The 21,700-nt window shown below is 37.5% G+C and overlaps 1 protein-coding gene across 4 annotated transcripts in view; it reads left to right on the forward strand.

Moving 5' to 3' along the window:
* The window catches only part of POLQ (DNA polymerase theta), a 195,658-nt gene that overhangs the window by 79,460 nt on the left and 94,498 nt on the right, over nt 1-21,700 (forward strand). For all 4 annotated transcript variants that reach the window (XM_077118198.1, XM_077118200.1, XM_077118199.1 and 1 more), the window contains 3 exons: nt 12,440-12,633; nt 15,061-15,185; nt 16,430-16,673. In XM_077118198.1, the coding sequence (XP_076974313.1) occupies nt 12,440-12,633; nt 15,061-15,185; nt 16,430-16,673 (563 nt within the window). The remainder of the gene's footprint in view (nt 1-12,439; nt 12,634-15,060; nt 15,186-16,429; nt 16,674-21,700) is intronic.

The raw sequence follows: 21,700 nt of genomic DNA on the forward strand, positions 1-21,700 counted from the left end.
TGTTTCCATCTCTTTGCAATTATAAATAACGCTGCTATAAACATTGGTGTGCAAATGTCCGTTTGTGTCTTTGCCCTTAAGTCCTTTGAGTAGATTCCCAGCAATGGTATTGCTGGGTCGTATGGCAATTCTATATTCAGTTTTTTGAGGAATGCCAAACTGCCTTCCACAGTGGTTGCACCATTTGACATTCCCACCAACAGTGGATAAGTGTGCCTCTTTCTCCGCATCCTCTCCAACACTTGTCATTTTTTATTTTGTTGATAATGGCCATTCTGGTGGGTGTGAGATGATATCTCATTGTGGTTTTGATTTGCATTTCTCTAATGGCCAGGGACATTGAGCATCTCTTCATGTGCCTTTTGGCCATTTGTATTTCCTCTTCTGAGAGGTGTCTGTTCAAGTCTTTTTCCCATTTTGTAATTGGGTTGGCTGTCTTTTTGTTGTTGAGTTGAACAATCTCTTTATAAATTCTGGATAGTAGACCTTTATCTGGTATATCGTTTCCAAATATTGTCTCCCATTGTGTAGGCTGTCTTTCTACTTTCTTGATGAAGTTCTTTGATGCACAAAAGTGTTTAATTTTGAGGAGCTCCCATTTATTTATTTCTTTCTTCAGTGCTCTTGCTTTAGGTTTAAGGTCCATAAAACCGCCTCCAATTGTAAGTTTCATAAGATATCTCCCTACATTTTCCTCTAACTGTTTTATGGTCTTAGACCTAATGTTTAGATTTTTGATCCATTTTGAGTTAACTTTTGTGTAGGGTGTGAGATACGGGTCCTCTTTCATTCTTTTGCATATGGATATCCAGTTCTCTAGGCACCATTTATTGAAGAGACTGTTCTGTCCCAGGTGAGTTGGCTTGACTGCATTATCAAAGATCAAATGTCCATAGATGAGAGGGTCTATATCTGAGCACTCTATTCGATTCCATTGGTCGATATGTCTATCTTTATGCAGTACCATGCTGTTTTGACCACTGTGGCTTCCTAATATGCCTTAAAGTCCGGCAGCGTGAGACCTCCAGCTTCGTTTTTTTTCCTCAAGATACTTTTAGCAATTCGGGGCACCCTGCCCTTCCAGATAAAGTTGCTTATTGGTTTTTCTATTTCTGAAAAATAAGTTGTTGGGATTTTGATTGGTATTGCATTGAATCTGTAACTTAATTTAGGTAGGATTGACATCTTAACTATATTTAGTCTTCCAATCCATGAACACGGTATGCCCTTCCATCTATTTAGGTCTTCTGTGATTTTTTTTAACAGTTTTTTGTAGTTTTCTTTGTATAGGTCTTTTGTCTCTTTAGTTAAATTTATTCCTAAGTACTTTATTCTTTTAATTGCAATTGTAAATGGAATTCGTTTCTTGATTTCCCCTCAGCTTGTTCATTACTAGTGTATTGAAACACTACAGATTTTGAATGTTGATCTTGTAACCTGCTACTTTGCTGTACTCATTTATTAGCTCTAGTAGTTTTGTTGTGGATTTTTCCGGGTTTTTGACGTATAGTATCATATCATCTGCGAACAGTGATAGTTTTACTTCTTCCTTTCCAATTTTGATGCCTTGTATTTCTTTTTCTTGTCTAATTGCTCTGGCTACAACCTCCAACACGATGTTGAATAATAGTGCTGATAATGGACATCCTTGTCTTGTTCCTGATCTTAGGGGGAAAGTTTTCAATTTTCCCCATTGAGGATGATATTAGCTGTGGGTTTTTCATATATTCCCTCTAACATTTTAAGGAAGTTCCCTTGTATTCCTATCCTTTGAAGTGTTTTCAACAGGAAAGGATGTTGAATCTTGTCAAATGCCTTCTCTGCATCAATTGAGATGATCATGTGATTTTTCTGCTTTGATTTGTTGATATGGTGTATTGCATTAATTGATTTTCTTATGTTGAACCATCCTTGCATACCTGGGATGAATCCTACTTGGTCATGATGTATAATTCTTTTAATGTGTTGCTGGATTCGATTTGCTAGAATTTTGTTGAGGTTTTTGCATCTATATTCATTAGAGAGATTGGTCTGTAGTTTTCTTTTTTTGTAATATCTCTGCCTGGTTTTGATATGAGGGTGATGTTGGCTTCATAGAATGAATTAGGTAGCTTTCCCTCCACTTCGATTTTTTTGAAGAGTTTGAGGAGAGTTGGTACTAATTCTTTCTGGAATGTTTGATAGAATTCACATGTGAAGCCGTCTGGTCCTGGACTTTTCTTTTTGGGAAGCTTTTGAATGACTGATTCAATTTCTTTACTTGTGATTGGTTTGTTCAGGTCATCTATTTCTTCTTGAGTCAGAGTTGGTTGTTCATGCCTTTCTAGGAACTTGTCCATTTCGTCTATATTGTTGTATTTATTAACGTAAAGTTGTTCATAGTATCCTGTTATTACCTCCTTTATTTCTGTGAGGTCAGTGGTTATGTCTCCTCTTCCATTTCTGATCTTATTTATTTGCATCCTCTCTCTTCTTCTTTTTGTCAATCTTGCTAAGGGCCCATCAATCTTATTGATTTTCTCATAGAACCAACTTCTGGTCTTATTGATTTTCTCTATTGTTTTCATGTTCTTAATTTCATTTATTTCTGCTCTAATCTTTGTTATTTCTTTCCTTTTGCTTGCTTTGGAATTCGTTTGCTGTTCTTTCTCCAGTTCTTCCAAGTGGACAGTTAATTCCTGAATTTTTGCCTTTTCTTCTTTTCTGATATAGGGATTTAGGGCAATAAATTTCCCTCTTAGCACTGCCTTTGCTGCGTCCCATAAGTTTTGATATGTTGTGTTTTCATTTTCATTCACCTCGAGATATTTACTAATTTCTCTTGTAATTTGTTCCTTGACCCACTCGTTGTTTAAGAGTGTGTTGTTGAGCCTCCACGTATTTGTGAATTTTCTGGCAATTTGCCTATTATTGATTTCCAACTTCATTCCTTTATGATCCGAGAAAGTGTTGTGTATGATTTCAATCTTTTTAAATTTGTTGAGACTTGCTTTGTGACCCAGCATATGGTCTATCTTTGAGAATGATCCATGAGCACTTGAGAAAAAGGTGTATCCTGCTGTTGTGGGATGTAATGTCTTATAAATGTCTGTTAAGTCTAGTTCATTTATTGTAATATTCAAATTCTCTGTTTCTTTATTGATCCTCTGTCTAGATGTTCGATCCATTGATGAGAGTGGGGAATTGAAGTCCTTAGATATTATGGTAGATGTGTCTATTTCCCTTTTCAGTGTTTGCAGTTTTTGCCTCAAGTATTTTGGAGCATTCTGGTTTGGTGCATAAATATTTATGATTGTTATGTCTTCATGCTGAATTGTTCCTTTTATTAGTACATAGTATTCTTCTTTGTCTCTTTTGACTGTTTTACATTTGAAGTCTAATTTGTTGGATATTAGTATAGCTGCTCCTGCTCTTTTCTGGTTGTTATTTGCATGAAATATCTTTTCCCAACCTTTCACTTTCAAACTATATTTATCTTTGGGACTAAGATGTGTTTCCTGTAGACAGCATATAGAAGGATCCTGTTTTTTAATCCATTCTGCCAGTCTGTGTCTTTTGATTGGGGAATTCAGTCCATTAACATTTAGTGTTATTACTGTTTGGGTAATAGTTTCCTCTACCATTTTGCCTTTTGTATTATATATATCATATCTGATTTTCCTTCTTTCTACACTCTTCTCCATACCTCTCTCTTCTGTCTTTTCGGTTCTGACTGTAGTGCTCCCTTCAGTATTTCTTGCAGAGCTGGTCTCTTGGTCACAAATTCTCTCAGTGACTTTTTGTCTGAAAATGTTTTATTTTCTCCCTCATTTCTGAAGGACAATTTTGCTGGATATAGAAGTCTTGGCTGGCAGTTTTTCTCTTTTAGTAATTTAAATATATCATCCCACTCTCTTCTAGCTTCCATGGTTTCTGTTGAGAAATCTACACATAGTCTTATTGGGCTTCCCTTGTATGTGATGGATTGTTTTTCTCTTGCTGCTTTCAAGATCCTCTCTTTCTCTTTGACCTCTGACATTCTAACTAGTAAGTGTCTTGGAGAACACCTATTTGGGTGTATTTTCTTTGGGGTGCGTTGCACTTCTTGGATCTGTAATTTTAGGTCTTTCATAAGAGTTGAGAAATTTTCAGTGATAATTTCTTCTATTAGTTTTTCTCCTCCTTTTCCCTTCTCTTCTCCTTCTGGGACACCCACAACCCGTATATTTGTGCGCTTCATATTATCATCCAATTCCCTGAGCCCCTGCTCAAATTTTTCCATTCTTTTCCCTATAGTTTCTGTTTCTTTTTGGATTTCAGATGTTCCATCCTCCAGTTCACTAATTCTAGCCTCTGTTTCTTGAAATCTACCATTGTAGATTTCCATTGTTCTTTTCATCTCTTCTACTGTGTCTTTCAATCCCATAAGTTCTGTGATTTGTTTTTTCAGACTTTCCATTTTTTCTTTTTGTTGATCCCCTGCCTTCTTCATGTCCTCCCTCAATTTATTGATTTGGTCTTTGAAGAGGTTTGCCATTTCTGTTTGTATATTCAGAATTGGTTGTCTCAGCTCCTGTATCTCATTTGACCTATTGGTTTGTTCCTTTGACTGGGCCATATCTTCAATTTTCCTGGTGTGATTTGTTATTTTTTCCTGGCGTCTGGGCATTTAATCAGATTTCCCTGAATGTGGGACCCAGCAGGTTGAAAGACTTTCCTGTGAAGTCTCTGGGTTCTGTTTTTCTTATCCTGCCCAGTATGTGGTGCTTATCTGTCTGCGGGTCCCACCAGCAAAAGATGTTGTGGCTCCTTTAACTTTGGAAGACTCTCGCTTCTGGGTGTGTGGTAGAGACAGAGGAAAGATTGTAGGTTGGTTTTAATGGCTTCAAATTGTGAAGTCCTAGGATCTGAATTCCTTGAGAGAGGGATTCCACCTGAGTTGCTTTTCACCCCTCCCACAGGAAAGGTTCAGGTGGTAGAGAGCCCTGAAAGCAGCCTGTTTCTGCGTTCGGGGCAGTTGCAACCTGTGTAATCCCAGTGCTGAGCCCTGAGGCAATGAAGCCTCTGTAGAAACAGCTGCAGAAGGCTCTGTTTCGCCCCCTTTCCTCTTTTTCAGTTAGCCCAATCGGCGATTTCTGCCTTGATCAGTTTCGCCTGAGCTGAGGACCTATTTTTAGTAGTCAGAAGTTGTTCATTAATGCCACTATTGGTGTTAGGTTGGACTCAGTCTCTACTACTGTTGGAGACTCTTTCCTTTCCCTCCGGGAAGTTGCCTGTGGGTGAGGGTCGACAGCCGCCACGGCTTGAGGAACCGCTGTTCCGAGTCTCCCAGCCGGCCCGGGAAGCTGCGTGTGTGGAAGGGGCTGTGGTCACTGGCCACCGCGGCTTGGGGAACCGCTGTTCCGAAGCTCCCAGCCAGCCCCGGAAGCCGCATGTGGGGGAGGGGCGCCAGCTGCCACGGCTTGGGCAACCACTGATCCAAAGCTCCCAGCCACCCCGGGAAGCCGTGTGTGGGAGGGCCACCGCAGCTTGGGGAACCGCCGATCCGAGGTTCCCAGCCGGCTCAGGAAACCGCGTGTGTGGAAGAGGCTCCGGTCGCCGGCCACCGTGGCTTGGGGAACTGCCGCTCCGAGGCTTCCAGCTGACCTGGGAAGCCGCGCGTGGGGGAGGGGCGCTGGCCTCTGCGGCTTGGGGAACCGCCGATCCAAACCTCCCAGCCGGCCCGGGAAGGAGGGAGGGAGGGGCTCCGGCCGCCAGCCACCACGGCCCGGGGAAGCACGCGCCTCTCGGAGACCTCACCGCAGCGGAGTCTCTTAGCCAGTCCAGCCATTCCAGAATGGGGTACGCTGTGTGTCTGGTCTCTGTCGTGGCTTCGGGAGCTGTTCTGTACTGTTTCTAGTTCTTTAGTAGTTGTTCTGGAGGAGGAACTAAGACCCGTTCGCCTTACTAAGCCCCCATCTTCTCCGGAAGACCGAGTTAATTTTTATATAAGGTGTGGAATATGGGTCCTCTTTCATTCTTTTGGATGTGGATATCCAGTTCTCCAAACACCATTTATTGAAGAGGCTACTCTGTCCCAGTTGGATTTATTTGGTGGCCTTGTCAAAGATCAGTTGTCTATAGATGAGCTGGTCTATTTCTGAATGCTCAATTCGATTCCATTGATTAATATATCTAACTTTATGGTAGTACCATGCTATTTAGACCACTGTAACTTTGTAATATGCTTAAAATTAAGTAAGATAATGTTAGACTTCCCACTTTATTCCTCTTTCTCAAGATACATTTGGCTATCTGGGATGCAATGTCCTTCCATATAAATATGATTATTGGCTTTTCTATTTCTGTAAAGCAATTTGTTGAAATTTTAATTGGAATTGCATTGAATCTGTAAATCAGTTTGTGTAGAATTGACATCTTAATTATAATTAGTTGTTCAATGCATCAACATGGTATGCCCTTCCATTTATTCATTCTTCCATGATTTCTTGTAGCAGTTTCTTGTATTTTTCTGTGGATAGGTCTTTTGTTGCCTTGGTTAAATTTATTCCTAAATATTTTATTCTTTTGGCTGCTATTGTGAATGGAATTTTTTTCTTGATTTCCTCCTCAGTTTGCTCATTTGTAGTGTATAGAAATACTACTGATTTTTGGGTGTTGATCTTGTATCCTGTCACTTTGCTGTATGCATTTATTAGCTCTAGTAGTTTTGCTGTAGACTTTTTAGAATTTTCAACATAGAGTATCATGTCATTTGCAAATCATGAAAGTTTTACTTCTTTTCTGATTTGGATGCCTTGTATTTCTTTTTCTTTTTTTTTTAACTTTTTTTATTAATTAAAAAAAATTAACAAACAAAACATTAAGAGATCATTCCATTCTACATATACAATCGGTAATTCTTAATATCATCACATAGTTGCATATTCATCATTTCTTAGAACATTTGCATCAATTTAGAAAAAGAAATGAAAAGACAACAGAAAAAGAAATAAAATGATAACAGAGAAAAAAAAGATTATACATACCATACCCCTTACCCCTCGCTTTCATTTACCACTAGCATTTCAAACTAAATTTATTTTAACATTTGTTCCCCTTATTATTTATTTTTATTCCATATGTTATACTCTTCTGCTGATATAGTAGCTAAAAGGATCATCAGACACAAGGTTTTCACATTCGCAGAGTCTCATTGTGAAAGCTATATCATTGTTCAATCTCATCAAGAAACATGGCTACCGGAACACAGCTCTACATTTTCAGGCAGTTCCCTCCAGCCTCTCCACTACATCTTGAACAACAAGATGATATCTACTTAATGCATAAGAATAACCTCCAGGATAACCTCTCAACTCTGTTTGGAATCTCTCAGCCATTGACACTTAGTCTCATTTCACTCTTCCCCCTTTGGTCGAGAAGGTTCTCTCAATCCCCTGATGTTAATTCTCAGCTCATTCTAGGGTTTTTCTCAGTCCCTTGACGCTGAGTCTCAGCTCATTCCAGGATCCCCGTCCCACGTTGCCAGGAAGGTCCACACCCCTGGGAGTCATGTCCCACACAGAGAGGGGGAGGGTGGTGAGACTGCTCATTGTGTTGGCTGGAGAGAGAGGCCACATCTGAGCAACAAAAGAGGCTCTCCTGGGGGTGACTCTTAGGCCTAAATTTTAAGTAGACTTGACCTATCCTTTGTGGGGTTAAGTTTCATGTGAACAAACCCCAAGCCTGGGGGCTCAGCCTATAGCTTTGGTTGTCCACACTGCTTGTGAGAATATCAAGAATTCAACTTGGGGAAGTTGAATTTCTCTCCACTCTCACCATTCCCCGAAGGGGGCTTGCAAATACTTTTCCAGTCACTGATCAAATCACTCTGGGAATTATCGGGGCATCACTCTGGACAAACCAACAAAATCTCATGTGCTACCTGAGATTCCAAGTACTTATGACATTCAATCAAACTATCTACATGAGTTATATTAGGAAATGCTCTAGTCAAAATATAAATTTTGTAACAAATAAACATTTTTAGCTTTAGTCTCACACATAAGGTGACATTTTAAAGTATTAATTATCATCTATTTTCAACACCCTGCAATAATGACATTCCTTTGTTCTTCCTCAGGCAAAAACATTTCTTAAATTTGTACATTGTACATTTCACTATTATTATACACTCTAGGCATTCCTAGATTATACCATTTCAATCTTTACCATCTATCTTTCTTTCTGATTTCATTTATGTCCCCAGTCCTCCTCCCTCTATCATTCTCACATGCAGGTTCATTCAGTGTTTTAACATAATTGCATTACTGTTAGGTAGTATTGTGCTGTCCATATCTGAGATTTTATATTCAGTCCTGTTGCACAATCTGTATCCCTTCAGCTCCAATCACCCAATATCTCACCCTATTTCTATCTCCTGATGGTCTCTGTTACCAAGGAAATATTCTAAGTTTATTCACTAACATCAGTTCATGTCAGTGAGACCATACAGTATTTCTCCTTTTGTTTCTGGCTAATCACACTCAGCATAATGTCCTTAAGGTCCATTCATGTTGTTACATACTTCATAACTTTATTCTATCTTACAGCTGCATAATATTCCATCTTATGTAAATGTCACAGTTTGTTTAGTCAACTGTCTGTTGATGGACATTTTGGCTGTTTCAATCACTTGGTAATTGTTAATAATGCTGCTATAAACATGTAAATGTCCATTTGTGTCCTTGGCCTTGTGACCTTTGAGTAGAGACAGCATATAGATGGGTCCTGTTTTTTAAACCATTCTGCCAGACTATGTCTTTTGATTGGAGAGTTTAATCTGTTAACATTCAGTGTTATTACTGTATGGGTAGTACTTTCTTCTACTATTTTGCCTTCTGGATTTTATATGTCATATCTAATTTTCTTTCCTTTTACCTTTACTCATAGTCTTCCTTTCTTCACTCTTCTCCACACCTCTCTCTTCTGTCTTCATATCTGTCTCTAGTGTTCCCTTTAGTATTTCTTGCAGAGCTGGTCTCTTGGTCACAAATTCTCTCAGTGATTTTTTGTCTGAAAATGTTTTCATTTCTCCCTCATTTTTGAAGGACAATTTTGCTGGATATAGAATTCTTGGTTGGCAGTTTTTCTCTTTTAATAATTTAAATATATCATCCCACTGTCTTCTTGCCTCCATGGTTTCTGCTGAGAGATCTGTGCATAGTCTTATTGGGCTTCCCTTGTATGTGATGGATTGCTTTTCTCTTGCTGCTTTCAAGATCCTCTCTTTCTCTTTGACCTTGGACATTCTGATTATTAAATGTCTTGGAGTACGTCTATTTGGATCTGTTCTCTTTGGGGTACGCTGCACTTCTTGGATCTGTAATTTTAAGTCTTTCATAAGAGTTGGGAAATTTTCAGTGATAATTTCCTCCATTAGTTTTTCTCCTCTTTTTCCATTCTCTTCTCCTTCTGAGACACCCACAACATGTATATTCATGCGCTTCATATTGTCTTTCAATTCACTGAGTCCCTGCTCATATTTTTCCATTGTTTTTCCTATAGTTTCTGTTTCTTGTTGGATTTCAGATGTTCTGTCCTCTGGTTCATTAATCCTATGTTCTGCCTCTCGAAATCTACCATTGTAGGTTTCCATTGTTTTTTTCATCTCTTCTACTGTGTCTTTCATTCCCATAAGTTCTGTGATTTGTTTTTTCAGACTTTCAGTTTCTTCTTTTTGTTCCTTCCTTGCCTTTTTTATATCCTCCTTCAATTCATTGATTTGGTTTTTGATGAGGTTTTCCATGTCTGTTCGTATATTCTGAATTAGTTGTTTCATCTCCTGTATGTCATTTGAATTGTTGGTTTGTTCCTTTGACTGGGCCATATCTTCAATTTCCTTAGTGTGATTTGTTATTTTTTGCTGGCGTCTAGGCATTTAATTACCTTAATTAGTTTATTCTGGAGATTGCTTTCACTTCTTTTATCTAGGGTTTTCTTGCTGGATGAATTTGTTGTCTATCTGTTCTTTGACATTCTGTTCAGCTTTATCTGGACCTTTAGCTTAAGTTTTATTTAACACAGGAGAATTTTTCAGTTCTTGTTTTCTTGTTTCTTGCCCTGCTTATGTGGTACCTTTCCCCCACATACACTTAGGAGGGTCTGCTTAGATATTATAGACCCCAGCCAGAATTTTGCGGACCAAACTGGCCTCCTATCAGGAGGAAAGAGTCACCTGCGTCGATTTTCCCTGCATATGAGACCCAGCAGGTTGAAAGACTTCCCTGTGAAGTCTCTGGACTCTGTTTTTCTTATCCTGCCCAGTATGTGGCGCTTATCTGACTGCAGGTCCCACCAGCATAAGATGATGCGGTACTTTTAACTTTGGCTGGGGGTTTGTTGGAGACAGAGGAGAGGTTGTAGGCTGGTTTTAATGGCTTCAAATTAGCAAGCACTGGTGTCTGAATTCCTTGATGGAGGGATTCCACCTGGGTGGGACTTCACCCCTCCCCTGGGGAAGGCACAGGCTCCAGATAAGCCCCCAAAAGAGCTCACTTCTGCCTATGCCTGGGGCAGTTGCAGCCTGAAAAGTCCTGCCGCTGTATCCAGAGGCAGTCAAGCCTTTGTAGATACACAGCCACAAAAACCTGTTTCCTTCTTTTTTTTTTCCCCCTTTTTCTGTCAGTCCTGCCCCCTTGGTGCCGGGGCAAAAATGAGCAACCTCTGCTTTGATTGGGTTCACCTAAGCTGGGGGCCTATTTTTAGTAGTCAGAATTTGTTAATTAGTTCCACAATTGGCGTTTGATTGTGTCCAGTCACTGCTGCTGGTAAAGTCCTTTCCTTTCCCCTCTGGGAAGCGGCCTGTGGGGGAGAGGCACTGGCCACCGCAGCTTTGGGAACTCACGGTTTTGGGAGGTGCTCGCAGCCGGTCCAGCTGGTCCAGACTCGGGTACGCTGTGTGTCTGGTCACTGACGTGGCCCCAGGAGCTGTTCTGTACTGTTTCTGGTTATTTAGCAGTTGTTCTGGAGGACGAACTAAAACGCGCACGTTGTTAAGCCGCCATCTTGACCCTGTGTCTATTTCTTTTTCTTGTCTAATTTCTCTGGCTTGAACTTCCAACACAATGTTGACTAACAATGGTGACAGTTGGCATCCTTGTCTTGTTCCTGATCTTAGAGGAAAAGCTCTCAGGTTTTTCCCACTGAGTGTGATCCTAGCTATGGGTTTTTCATATATTCCCTTTATCATATTGAGTAAGTTCCCCTCTATTCCTATCCTTCGATGTGTTTTCATCTAGAAAGGATGCTAAGTTTGTCCTGTGCCTTTTCTGCATCAATCAGAATGATCATGTGATTTTTCAGCTTTGATTTATTGATGTGGTGTATTACATTAATTGATTTTCTTTTGTTGAATGTGCACTGCATACCTGGACTTTTGGTCCAACTTATTCTGGACCTTTATAGAGTAGCCCATTTGCAGCTGTTCAGATATTCTTGGCTCTACTGCATGTGAAGCTTGCCCTGGATATTGGGTACAGTTTTTATGATTGTCTTTTTTGTGTGCAGTTTTTTTCATTTGCAGAAAAAAGCTTCCTTTCCTTTTTACCTTTTCAGGATATCTCGATCTATTGTTTGTTTTTGTACAGAATTTTCTTCCTATCTCTTATCATTTGTTTAAATTCTCTCTCCTACTCAGTGTCCCTTTTTCATCATATTTTTCAGTTCTGGAATCTTTCCGGCCTTAAAATAGTTTGGTCCACCACCACCTGTACCCTGTCCCTTTTTTTCGCTTGAGGCATTTCTGCTTCCATTTTCTTTCCCTTTAGGGTATCCCACCTCAGGAAAGCAGATCGGATCAATCTAAAAAGGTCCATTTTGAGTTCAGATGGTCCAGCAGACAGAGACTAAATTGAGTATGTTCACCTCTTGCCAATAGTTCTGCTGTGGTTTCATTTTCCTGGGAATACTTTTGTATGCGGTACTCCTCAGCCACTTGTTTTCCATCCTGAGTTTCTGCAGACTTGGGTTCCTATGCCTGGATATGCATTGAGCTATAATTCAGCATTGTGAATGGTGCTGTGGTCTCCCTCCATGTTAGGAGAGACCCAGGCTGTGTTGCCTCTTTGCAACTCCCAAAGTTCATGGGACCAAGTGACTGGGAGGGGTTTGCCGGACTGCTGATCCGATAACCAACTCTCCTTCCTACTTTTGGTGTGTATGTGTTTTTTCTCCTCTTTTATTATGATTCAGGATTTGTGAGTCCTTCCCCAGTCTCCATGGTACTCCAGAGATCCAAGAAAGTGGGAATTGTTCTTTTATTAGTTGATTCTGTGGGTAGACTTTTCCAGGAGATATCTTAGTTATCATGTTGATAACATCACTTCTAACGATCTTTGTTTATAATATTAAGTTTATGTTTACAATTTTGTTCCTTTTGTAATACAGTTTTTAGTTGTTGAATGATGCTTTTTCCCTTTAGGTTACACCTGTGTTTGAAGAGTGGACAACTATTGATTGGTACCGATTTTTCTGTTTGTGGGAGAAATTGCCAACTTCTATGAAACGAGTGGCAGAGCTAGTGGGAGTTGAAGAAGGGTTCTTGGCTCGTTGTGTGAAAGGAAAAGTAGTAACCAGAACTGAGAGACAGCACCGACAGATGGCCATTCATAAAAGGTACTCATCTAAGGGCCTGGACTTTCCAGTATTTAACAGGGTCTGGTATAGAGTAGATGTCTACTTTATTTGTCCACTTTCATTGCCAATAGATTGGTTATCACATTTTCAATTGGCTATAGTAAAATTTTTCACTTTACTCCATTTACTAAGTTTATTGATGTTTTGCTTTCTACCCTCATCTTATAGTTTAGTGGACATCTTATATGATGAACTTTGGAATCAGAACATGAAATTATTTGTCTTTCTTAAAGAAGATCTGAGTCAGAACAACTTGCAACTTAGTGCATCTTCATTTGGAGTAAGGCTTTGTATTATCTTGAGAAGTGATTACCAGTGTGGAAGTGCCAATTAAAAGATTCATATGGGGAAATTGAATAGACTTTCATCTTCTTTGAAATTTGATAAAATTATTATTCTCAAAGCTTTTTTCTCTAGTGTATTACTCACAGCATAGTCAAATGTGAATATTTTTATTTAACTTTTTTTAAGAGTGACTGAGAGTTTACCAAAAAATTATATAGAAAATACATAATTCCCAGATATCCTTTCTTCCTCCACAGAGTTTTCCCTATTTAACAACACTTTACATTACTGTGGAAACTTTGTTACAATTGATTAAACAATATTTTTATAAGTATACTATTAACTGTAGTCCACAGTTAACATTAAGTTTCTCTGTTTGTGTTATTATAACCCTATGGGGTATTTAAAAAAAATTTATTCTAGTAAAATATATTATATATATATATATGTATGTATGAAATGTTTATATATTTAAACATAAAATTTCCCCTTTTAACTTTAAGCTAATTATAATTCAGTGGTATTAATTATATTTACAATGTGGTGTTACCATCACCTCATTACCAAAACTTTTCCAAAATCCCAAACAGAAACTCAACTAATTAAGTATTAACTCTCCATTCCCTGTCCTCACACTGGGCCCTGGTAACCTGAATTGTAGTTTCTGACTGTGATTTTGCTTATTCTAATTATTTCATTTCTGTGAGATTACACAATGTTCTGGTAACCTGAATTGTAGTTTCTGACTGTGATTTTGCTTATTCTAATTATTTCATTTCTGTGAGATTACACAATGTTCTGGTTTGCTAGCTGCCAGAATGCAATATACCAGAAACAGAATGGCTTTTAAAAGGAGGAATTTAATAAGTTTCTAATTTACAGTTCTAAGGCTGAGAAATTGTCCCAATTAAAACAAGTCTATAGAAATGTCCAATCTAAGGCATCCAGGGAAAGATACCTTGGTTCAAGAAGGCCGATGAAGTTCAAGGTTTCTCTCTCAAGTGCAAGGGCACATGGCGAAAACAGTCATAGTTTCTCTCTCATCTGGAAAGGTACATGATGAACACAGTGTCATCTGCTAGCTTTTTCTCCTGGCTTCCTGTTTCATGAAGCTCCCCGGGAGGCATTGCCCTTCATCTGCAAAGGTCGCTGGCTGGTGGATTCTGCTTCTTGTGGTTATGTCGTTCTGCTCTGCTCTCTCTGAATCTCCTCATTCTCCAAAATGTTTCCTCTTTTATAGGACTTCAGAAACTAATCAAGACCCACCCAAATGGGTGGAGGCACATTTCCTCCAATCCAGCTTAACAACCACTCTTGATTGGGTTACATCTCCAGGGAGATGACCTAATTACAGATTCAAACACACAGTATTGAATAGGGATTATTCTGCCTTTATGAAATGAGATTTAGGTGAAAACATGACTTTTCTAGGGGACATACATCCTTTCAAACTAGCACACACAATTATTTGTCCTATTGTGTCTGGCTTCTATCATTCAACATAATGTCTCCAAGATTCGTCTGTGTTGTGTAGTGTATTAGAACTTCATTCTTTTTTATGTCTGTATAATATTCCATTCTATGTTTATATCACATTTTGCTTATACATTCATTCATGATGGATAACTTGGGTTGCTACCCAAATGTTAGTTTTGTGAGGGTTTATGTGCTTGGATTTTTTGTGCTGCTGTTGCCCTTCCTCTACTCAGATAATTAAAACTGGATTTAGTAATCAGATTTTGTCATTTTATTGAAACAGTACATGCTCATATAATTATTTATCAAGTCTTTCAAAATTTTGTTCCATCATGTTTCCTGAACCAAGTTTTATTTCTTAAAGTTGGTTAACAATACTGTAAATAGAGGAGATATTAGTTATTCACTATAAAAAAGGTGAGTTGTATGTCTGAACTTACATTTAAACATTAATCTCAATCTTTCTTTACTAACCTTTTTTCTTCCTAATAATCTTCCTCAAATGAATAAATCTGTTTACCTTTTCCAATTCTTGTTTTTTTTTGGTACTACTTTTGTACCAAAAAACTTTGGTAAAAACATTTACATACTTTCGTAGTAATCATGAGTGTTCTCTTTCTATGCTTTTGGTGATTTTCTTTTCAGGTTTTTCACCAGCCTTGTGCTATTAGATTTAATCAGTGAAGTTCCATTAAAGGAAATTAATCAGAAATATGGGTGCAATCGTGGACAGATTCAGTCTTTGCAACAATCAGCTGCTGTTTATGCAGGTCAGTTGAACAAAGAGTTTTCACATCTATTTAAGACTCTGTGGTTTCATATCACGTTATGAGAATACTTTTTTGAGTTCCATTTCAGTGCAAGATTCTAAAAGTGATGGGCTCATGCCAAGCCATAATTTTATATAGTCCCTATCATCATAAAACATAAATCTGGGGCTCCTCAGGGCTAGTTAACTGTTCTAGAGAATATCTCTTTCCGTTTGTCAGCAACCTGCTGATCATCCCTCTAGTTTTTGGTTTTGTTGTCTTTTCCTGTGGCTTGTTGGAAGAAGAAACAGAAACAGTTCTCTTTTCTCTCTTTTCTCAAGTTACTGATTAATATATGAGAATGAGGAGGAAGATCACAAATGGAGAGTGGTTTATGGATTCCTGTCTGACTGCTCTTAATACTACTTCTTCTGTAAGGGAACATTGGTCTCCCTCAGTAAAGTTAAACTCATGTCCTCTAAGCTAGACAAATGGGAAATTCTGGGTCTGATTTTACTGAGGAATCCTTGCAAGCCTATAGGAAGAAAACCCTGGGCTGATGGAGGTTGTGTATATTACGTCTTTACAAGGTTTCATTGTGAAAGTGCATACACTGTTATGTTTGAATCACAGGGGCAGGTGGGGAGATGGTAAGGGAGGTAATCATCTTTCAACTCATTTGCATCAAAGCTCTAAGACTGCGTCTAATTTTGGTGTTCTCATATGAAGTAATTTTCTTAATGACTTGGCACTCTTCTGGTCTGCTCTCTTAATTTCAAGAGGGTATAGCTATTGAGCTGAGCAAATTTTCTTTAAAAAAAAAATCACTATAATGAGCTTCACTCCTTTAGTCCTTGCAGGACTTGAATATTTAAATCAGCTCATTAGTTATCCTTTAGGAGGAAAGAATGTCTCACCTGCTTTTAAGGTTCTCTCTTCCTTAAAAAAGAAAGGGAAAAAGAGAGTGAGGAAAGAAGGAATGAACTAGGGAGAGGGTTTTTACATGTTTTATGTTTGTGTTCTGCTCAGTGTTTTCATATGTCAAGTTCAGGGTTAAGAATAAATGAGACGACATTTGGCGTGTTCAGCATATTTATTGGCAAATTCATTAGGCTCTTAATGTATATTCCTTCTATTAACTTACAACTTGGTTCTGTGGAACATTACAGTTCTGCAGGAAAAATACAACCGAAAGATGCATCTAAAGAAATGGAGAATTGAGTCTAAAGAATTTTAATTTAACAAATATTCAATGAATACTCCAGGGATGATTACAGTATTTTCCAACCGCCTTGGCTGGCACAACATGGAACTACTGCTGTCCCAATTTCAGAAGCGTCTTACATTCGGCATCCAGAGAGAGCTATGTGATCTGGTCCGGGTGTCCTTACTTAATGCACAGCGAGCAAGGTTCCTCTATGCTTCTGGCTTTCTTACTGTGGCCGATCTCGCCAGAGCAAATATTGCCGAAGTGGAAGCAGTTCTGAAAAATGCTGTTCCTTTCAAAAGGTAAGAAAGTCCCTCTCAGCTTATTAAATGAAAAATCATATCAATTTATAAATATAGATAATATATTAAAATATTCTTCTCATAATCTCATGACACACTGAAGTAGAAGAAAATGTGTCTGTGTTTTCCCCTTGAAGATAATATTTTTATTTCATATTTGTGCTAAATCAAAACTTTAATCTCATTTCCAGTTGAAGGCTTCTTCCTTCCCACCCAGGTTAAGCTGGACCTAGGCTCTGAAGCCTGTAATGTGCCTGGGGAGGAAGGCGCACAGGCTTATTATCGTCTGAGTCCCCAATATTCTATATTATAAGCCTCCAATTTTACCTTTACCATGGTCATAAAAGTAGAGTCATACTGTAACTATGCTTTTTTGTATGGCTTATTTCACTCAGTATTACGTCCTCAAGGCTCACCCATGTTGTCATGTGCTTTGGGACATCATTTTGTCTTACTGCGGCATAATATCGCATCATATGTATATACCACATTTTGTTAATCCACTCATCTGTTGATGGGCATTTGGATTGTTTCCTTCCTCTGGTGATTGTGAATAATGCTGCTGTAAACATCAGTGTGCAAGTGTCTGTTTGTGTCATTGCTTTCAGCTCTTCTGGGTATATACCAAGTAGTGCTATTTCTGGGTCATAGGGCAACTGGATATTTAATTTCCTATAGAACCCTGAAACTGTTTTCCATAGCGGCTGTATCATTATATATTCCCAGCAGCAGTGCATAAGTGTGCCAATTTCTCCACATCCTCTCCATCCTGTTTGTTTAATAGCAACCATTTTTGTAGGTGTGAGGTGATATCTCATTGTAGTCTTGATCTGCATTTCCCTTAAAGCTAATGAAAATGAGCATCTCTTCAGGTGCTTTTGAGTCATTTGTATTTGCTCTTTAGAAAAAAATGCCTATTCATATCTTTAGCCCATTTTATAATTGGGTTGTTTGTTCTTTTTTTGTTGAGTTGTATGATTTCTTTACGTACACGGGATATCAAACCTTTGTCTGATAGGTGATTTCAAAACATTTTTTCCATTGAGTTGGCTGTCTCTTCACCTTTTTGACAAAGTCTTTGAGGTACAAAAGCATTTGATTTTCTTCGTTTTAAATATTTGATTTTGAGGCGTTCCCATTTATCTATTGTTTCTTTTGTTGCTTGGGCTTTGGGTGTAAAGTTTAGGAAGCTGCCTCCTATTACTAGATCTTGAAGATGTTTCCCTGCATTTTCTTCTAGAAGCTTTATGGTGCTAGTTTTTAAATTTAAGAGTTTGATCCACTTTGAGTTAATTTTTGTATAGAATATAAGGTAAGGATCCTCTTTTATTCTTTTGGCTATTGATATCCAATTCTCCCTTGCCCATTTATTGAAAAGACTGTCTTGTCCCAATTCAATGGATTTGGGGGCCTTGTTAAAACTCAGTTGACCATAGATTTGGTGGTCTATTTCTGTACTCTTGATTTGATTCCATTGGTCAATACTTCTGTCTTTGTGCCAGTACCATGTTGTTTTGACCACTGTGACTTTGTAAGTTTTAAACTCAGAAAGTGTTAATCTGCCCACTTTGGTCTTCTTTTTTTAGGATGCTTTTAGCTATTCAGGGTTTCTTTCCTTTACAGATGAATTTGGTAACTAGCTTTCCAAGTCTTCAGAGTAGGTTGCTGGAATTTTGATTGGTACTACATTAGAATCTGTAGATCAATTCAGGTAGAAATGACATCTTAACTATATTTAACCTTTCTCTCCATGAGCAGGGAATGTCTTTCCACCTATTTAAGTCTTCTTTGATTTCTTTTAACAATGTTATGTAGTTTTCTGTGTACAAGTCCTTTACCTCCCTAGTTAAGTTTGTTCCTAGGTACTTGATTCTTTTAGTTGCTATTTTGAATGGAATTTTTTCCTTAATGAATCCTCAGTGAAGTCATTGCTTGTGTATAGAAAATGTTACTGATTTTTGCACATTAATTTTATATCCCCCCACCTTGCTCAATGTGTTAGCTCAAGTGACTTTGTTGTAGATTTCATAGGATTTTCCAAGTATAGTATCATGTCATCTGTAAATAATGAAAGTCTTCTTCCTTCCCAATTTGGAAGCCTTTTATTTCTTTTTCCTGACTGACTGCTCTTGCTAGAACTTCTAGTACAATGTTGAATAATAGTGGTGACAGAAGGCATCCCTGTCTCATTACCAATCTTAGGGGAAAAGCTTTCAGTCTCTCTTCACTGAGTATGATGCTGGCTATTGGTTTTTCAAATATTCTCTTTATCATATTGAGGAAATTACCTTTAATTTCTATCTTTTGAAGTGTTTTTATTTATCAGAAAAGGATGTCAAATTTTGTCGAATGCTTTTTCAGCATCAGTTGAGATTTTTTTTCCCTTTTGATTTGTTAATGTGCTGTATTACATTAATTGATTTTCTTATGTTGAACCATTCTTGCATTCTTGGTATAAAGCCAACTTCACCGTGGTGTATATTCTTTTAATGTGTTGTTGGATTCGATTTGCTAGCATTTTGTTGAGAATATTTGCATCTGTGTGCATTAGGGAGCTTGACCTGTAGTTTTCCTTTCTTATATCATCTTTACCCGGTTTTGGTATTAAAATGTTAGCTTCATAAAATGTGTTAGGTAGAGTTCCTTTTTCCTCAGTTTTCTGGAAAAGATTGAGCAGGATTGGTATTAGTTCTTTCTGGAGTGTTTGATAAATTTCCCCTGTGAAGCCATCTGGCCCTGGGCTTTTCTTTGTTGGAAGATTTTATTTATTTATTTATTTATTTATTTTATTATGGTCATTCTACAGATATAATCAGTAATTCATAATATCATCACATAGTTGCATATTCATCATCATGATCATTTCTTAGAACATTTGCATCAATTCAGAAAAAGAAATAAAAAGACAACAGAAAAAAATTCATACATACCATACCCCTTAACTCTCCCTTCCATTGATGACTAGCATTTCAATCTAGATTTATTTTAACATTTGTTCCCCTTATTATTTATTTTTATTCCATTTGTTTTTATTCCATATGAACAAACCCTAAGATTGGGGGATCAGCCTATTGCTTTGGTTGTCCCCACTGCTTGTGAGAATATCAAGAATTCAACTTGGGGAAGTTGAATTTTCCCCCTTTCTCACCATTCTCCGAAGGGGACTGTGCAAATACTTTTTTATTCACTGTTCAGATCACTCTGGGATTTATCAGGGCATCACTCTGGACAAACCAACAAAATCTCATGCCCTACTCAAGGTTCCATGTATTTATGGTGTTCAATTAAGCTGTCTACATAAGTTATATTAGAAATGCACTAGTCAAAATATAAATTTTGTACCAAATAAACATTTTTTGCTTTCATCTCACACATAAGTTAAAATTTGTAAATATTAATTACTATCTATTTTCAACATCCTGCAGTAATGACATTCCTCTGTTCTTCCTCATGCAAAAACATTTTTTTAATTTGTACATTTAGTCACTATCATTATATACTCTAGGCATTCCTAGATTATACCATCTCGGTCTTTATCGTCTGTTTTTGTAGGAAGATTTTTGATGACTGAATCTCTTTACTTGTGATTGGTTTGTTGAGATCTTGTATTTCTTCCTGAGTCCATGTAGCTTGTTTGTGTGTTTCCAGGAATTTGTCCATTTCATCTAAGTTGTCTAGTTTGTTGGCAAATAGTTTTCCATAGTATCACATGATTTCTTTTATTTCTTCAGGGAAAGTAGTAACGTACCCCTTCTCATTTCTGATTTTGTTTATTTCTGTCTTCTCTCTTTTTTTCTTTGTCATCCTTGGTAGTGGCCCATTGATTTTCTTAATTTTCTCAAAGAACCAACTTTTGATTTTATTGATTCTTTCTATTGTTCTTTTGTTCTCCCATTCATTTAACTCCACTTCAGTCTTTTGAGATTTCTCTTCTTTTTGCTTTTGGGTTAGTTTGTTCTTTCTCAAGTTCTTCAGGTAAGCAGTTAAGTCCTCAATTTTTGCTCTTTCTTGTTTTTTAATATAGGCTTTTAGGGCAATAAATTTCCCTCTCAGCACAGTCTTTGCTGCATCCCATAAGTTCTGATATGTTGTGTTCTCATTTTCATTCATCTCCACATAACTACTGATTTCTCGAGTAATTTCTTCTTTGACCCACTGGTTGTTTGAGAGTGTGTTATTTAATCTCCATGTATTTGTGAAAGTTCTCATTCTTTGGTGGTTATTGATATCCAGCTTCATTCCATTGTGATCAGAGAAAGTGCTTTGAATAATTTCAGTATTTTAAAATTTATTAAGACCTGTTTTGTGCCCCAGCATATGGTATATCCTGGAGAATGTTCCATAAGCACTAGAGAAGAATGTAAATACTGGTGTTTTTCACTATAGTTATTCAGGTTTGGTATCAGTGTTGGACATACTTTATAAAAATAATTAGAAAGCTTTTCTTTACCTTCAGGACTTTTCAACAATTTATGGAGTTGGAGACTGTCTAGTTGAAGGTTTGGAATCATTAACCTATAAAAGCACCTTAGGCTGTTGCCTTTTTATGGGGTTGGTTCCTTGAAAACTTTTGCTACTCTTTTGGTCAGAAATTGCTCTCTGTGTGCATTTTCTCTCAAATGGGATCAGTTTTGGTAATCTGTATTTCCCTAGTAAATTATCCATTTCATCCAGGTTTTGAAATAAATATTCATAGAGTTCTGTAGACTAGTCTCTTAGAATTTTAAATATTTTTTCTAATTCAATGCTTATTTCCCCCTTGTCATTTCTTATTTTTAAAGTTTGTACTTTCCCCCTAATTTTTCTTGGTCATATTATCCAGTGGTTTGTCTATTTTGTAAATTAAAGAAAAAATCCAAGGTTTTGTTTTATTAGTTGGGTCTTAAAAAAAACCCACCTCATTAATTCCTTCATTTAACTTTATTTTACCTTCCTTTCTTTCTTTCTTTTCTTTTTTTATACTTTTTTGTGCTTTCTCTAGATGTCTTTTTTTTTAAATATTTTTATTGAGAAATCTTCACACATAG

The sequence above is a fragment of the Tamandua tetradactyla genome, chromosome 10, assembly GCF_023851605.1.
Source record: "Tamandua tetradactyla isolate mTamTet1 chromosome 10, mTamTet1.pri, whole genome shotgun sequence".
In the NCBI taxonomy this organism is placed as follows: domain Eukaryota; kingdom Metazoa; phylum Chordata; class Mammalia; order Pilosa; family Myrmecophagidae; genus Tamandua; species Tamandua tetradactyla.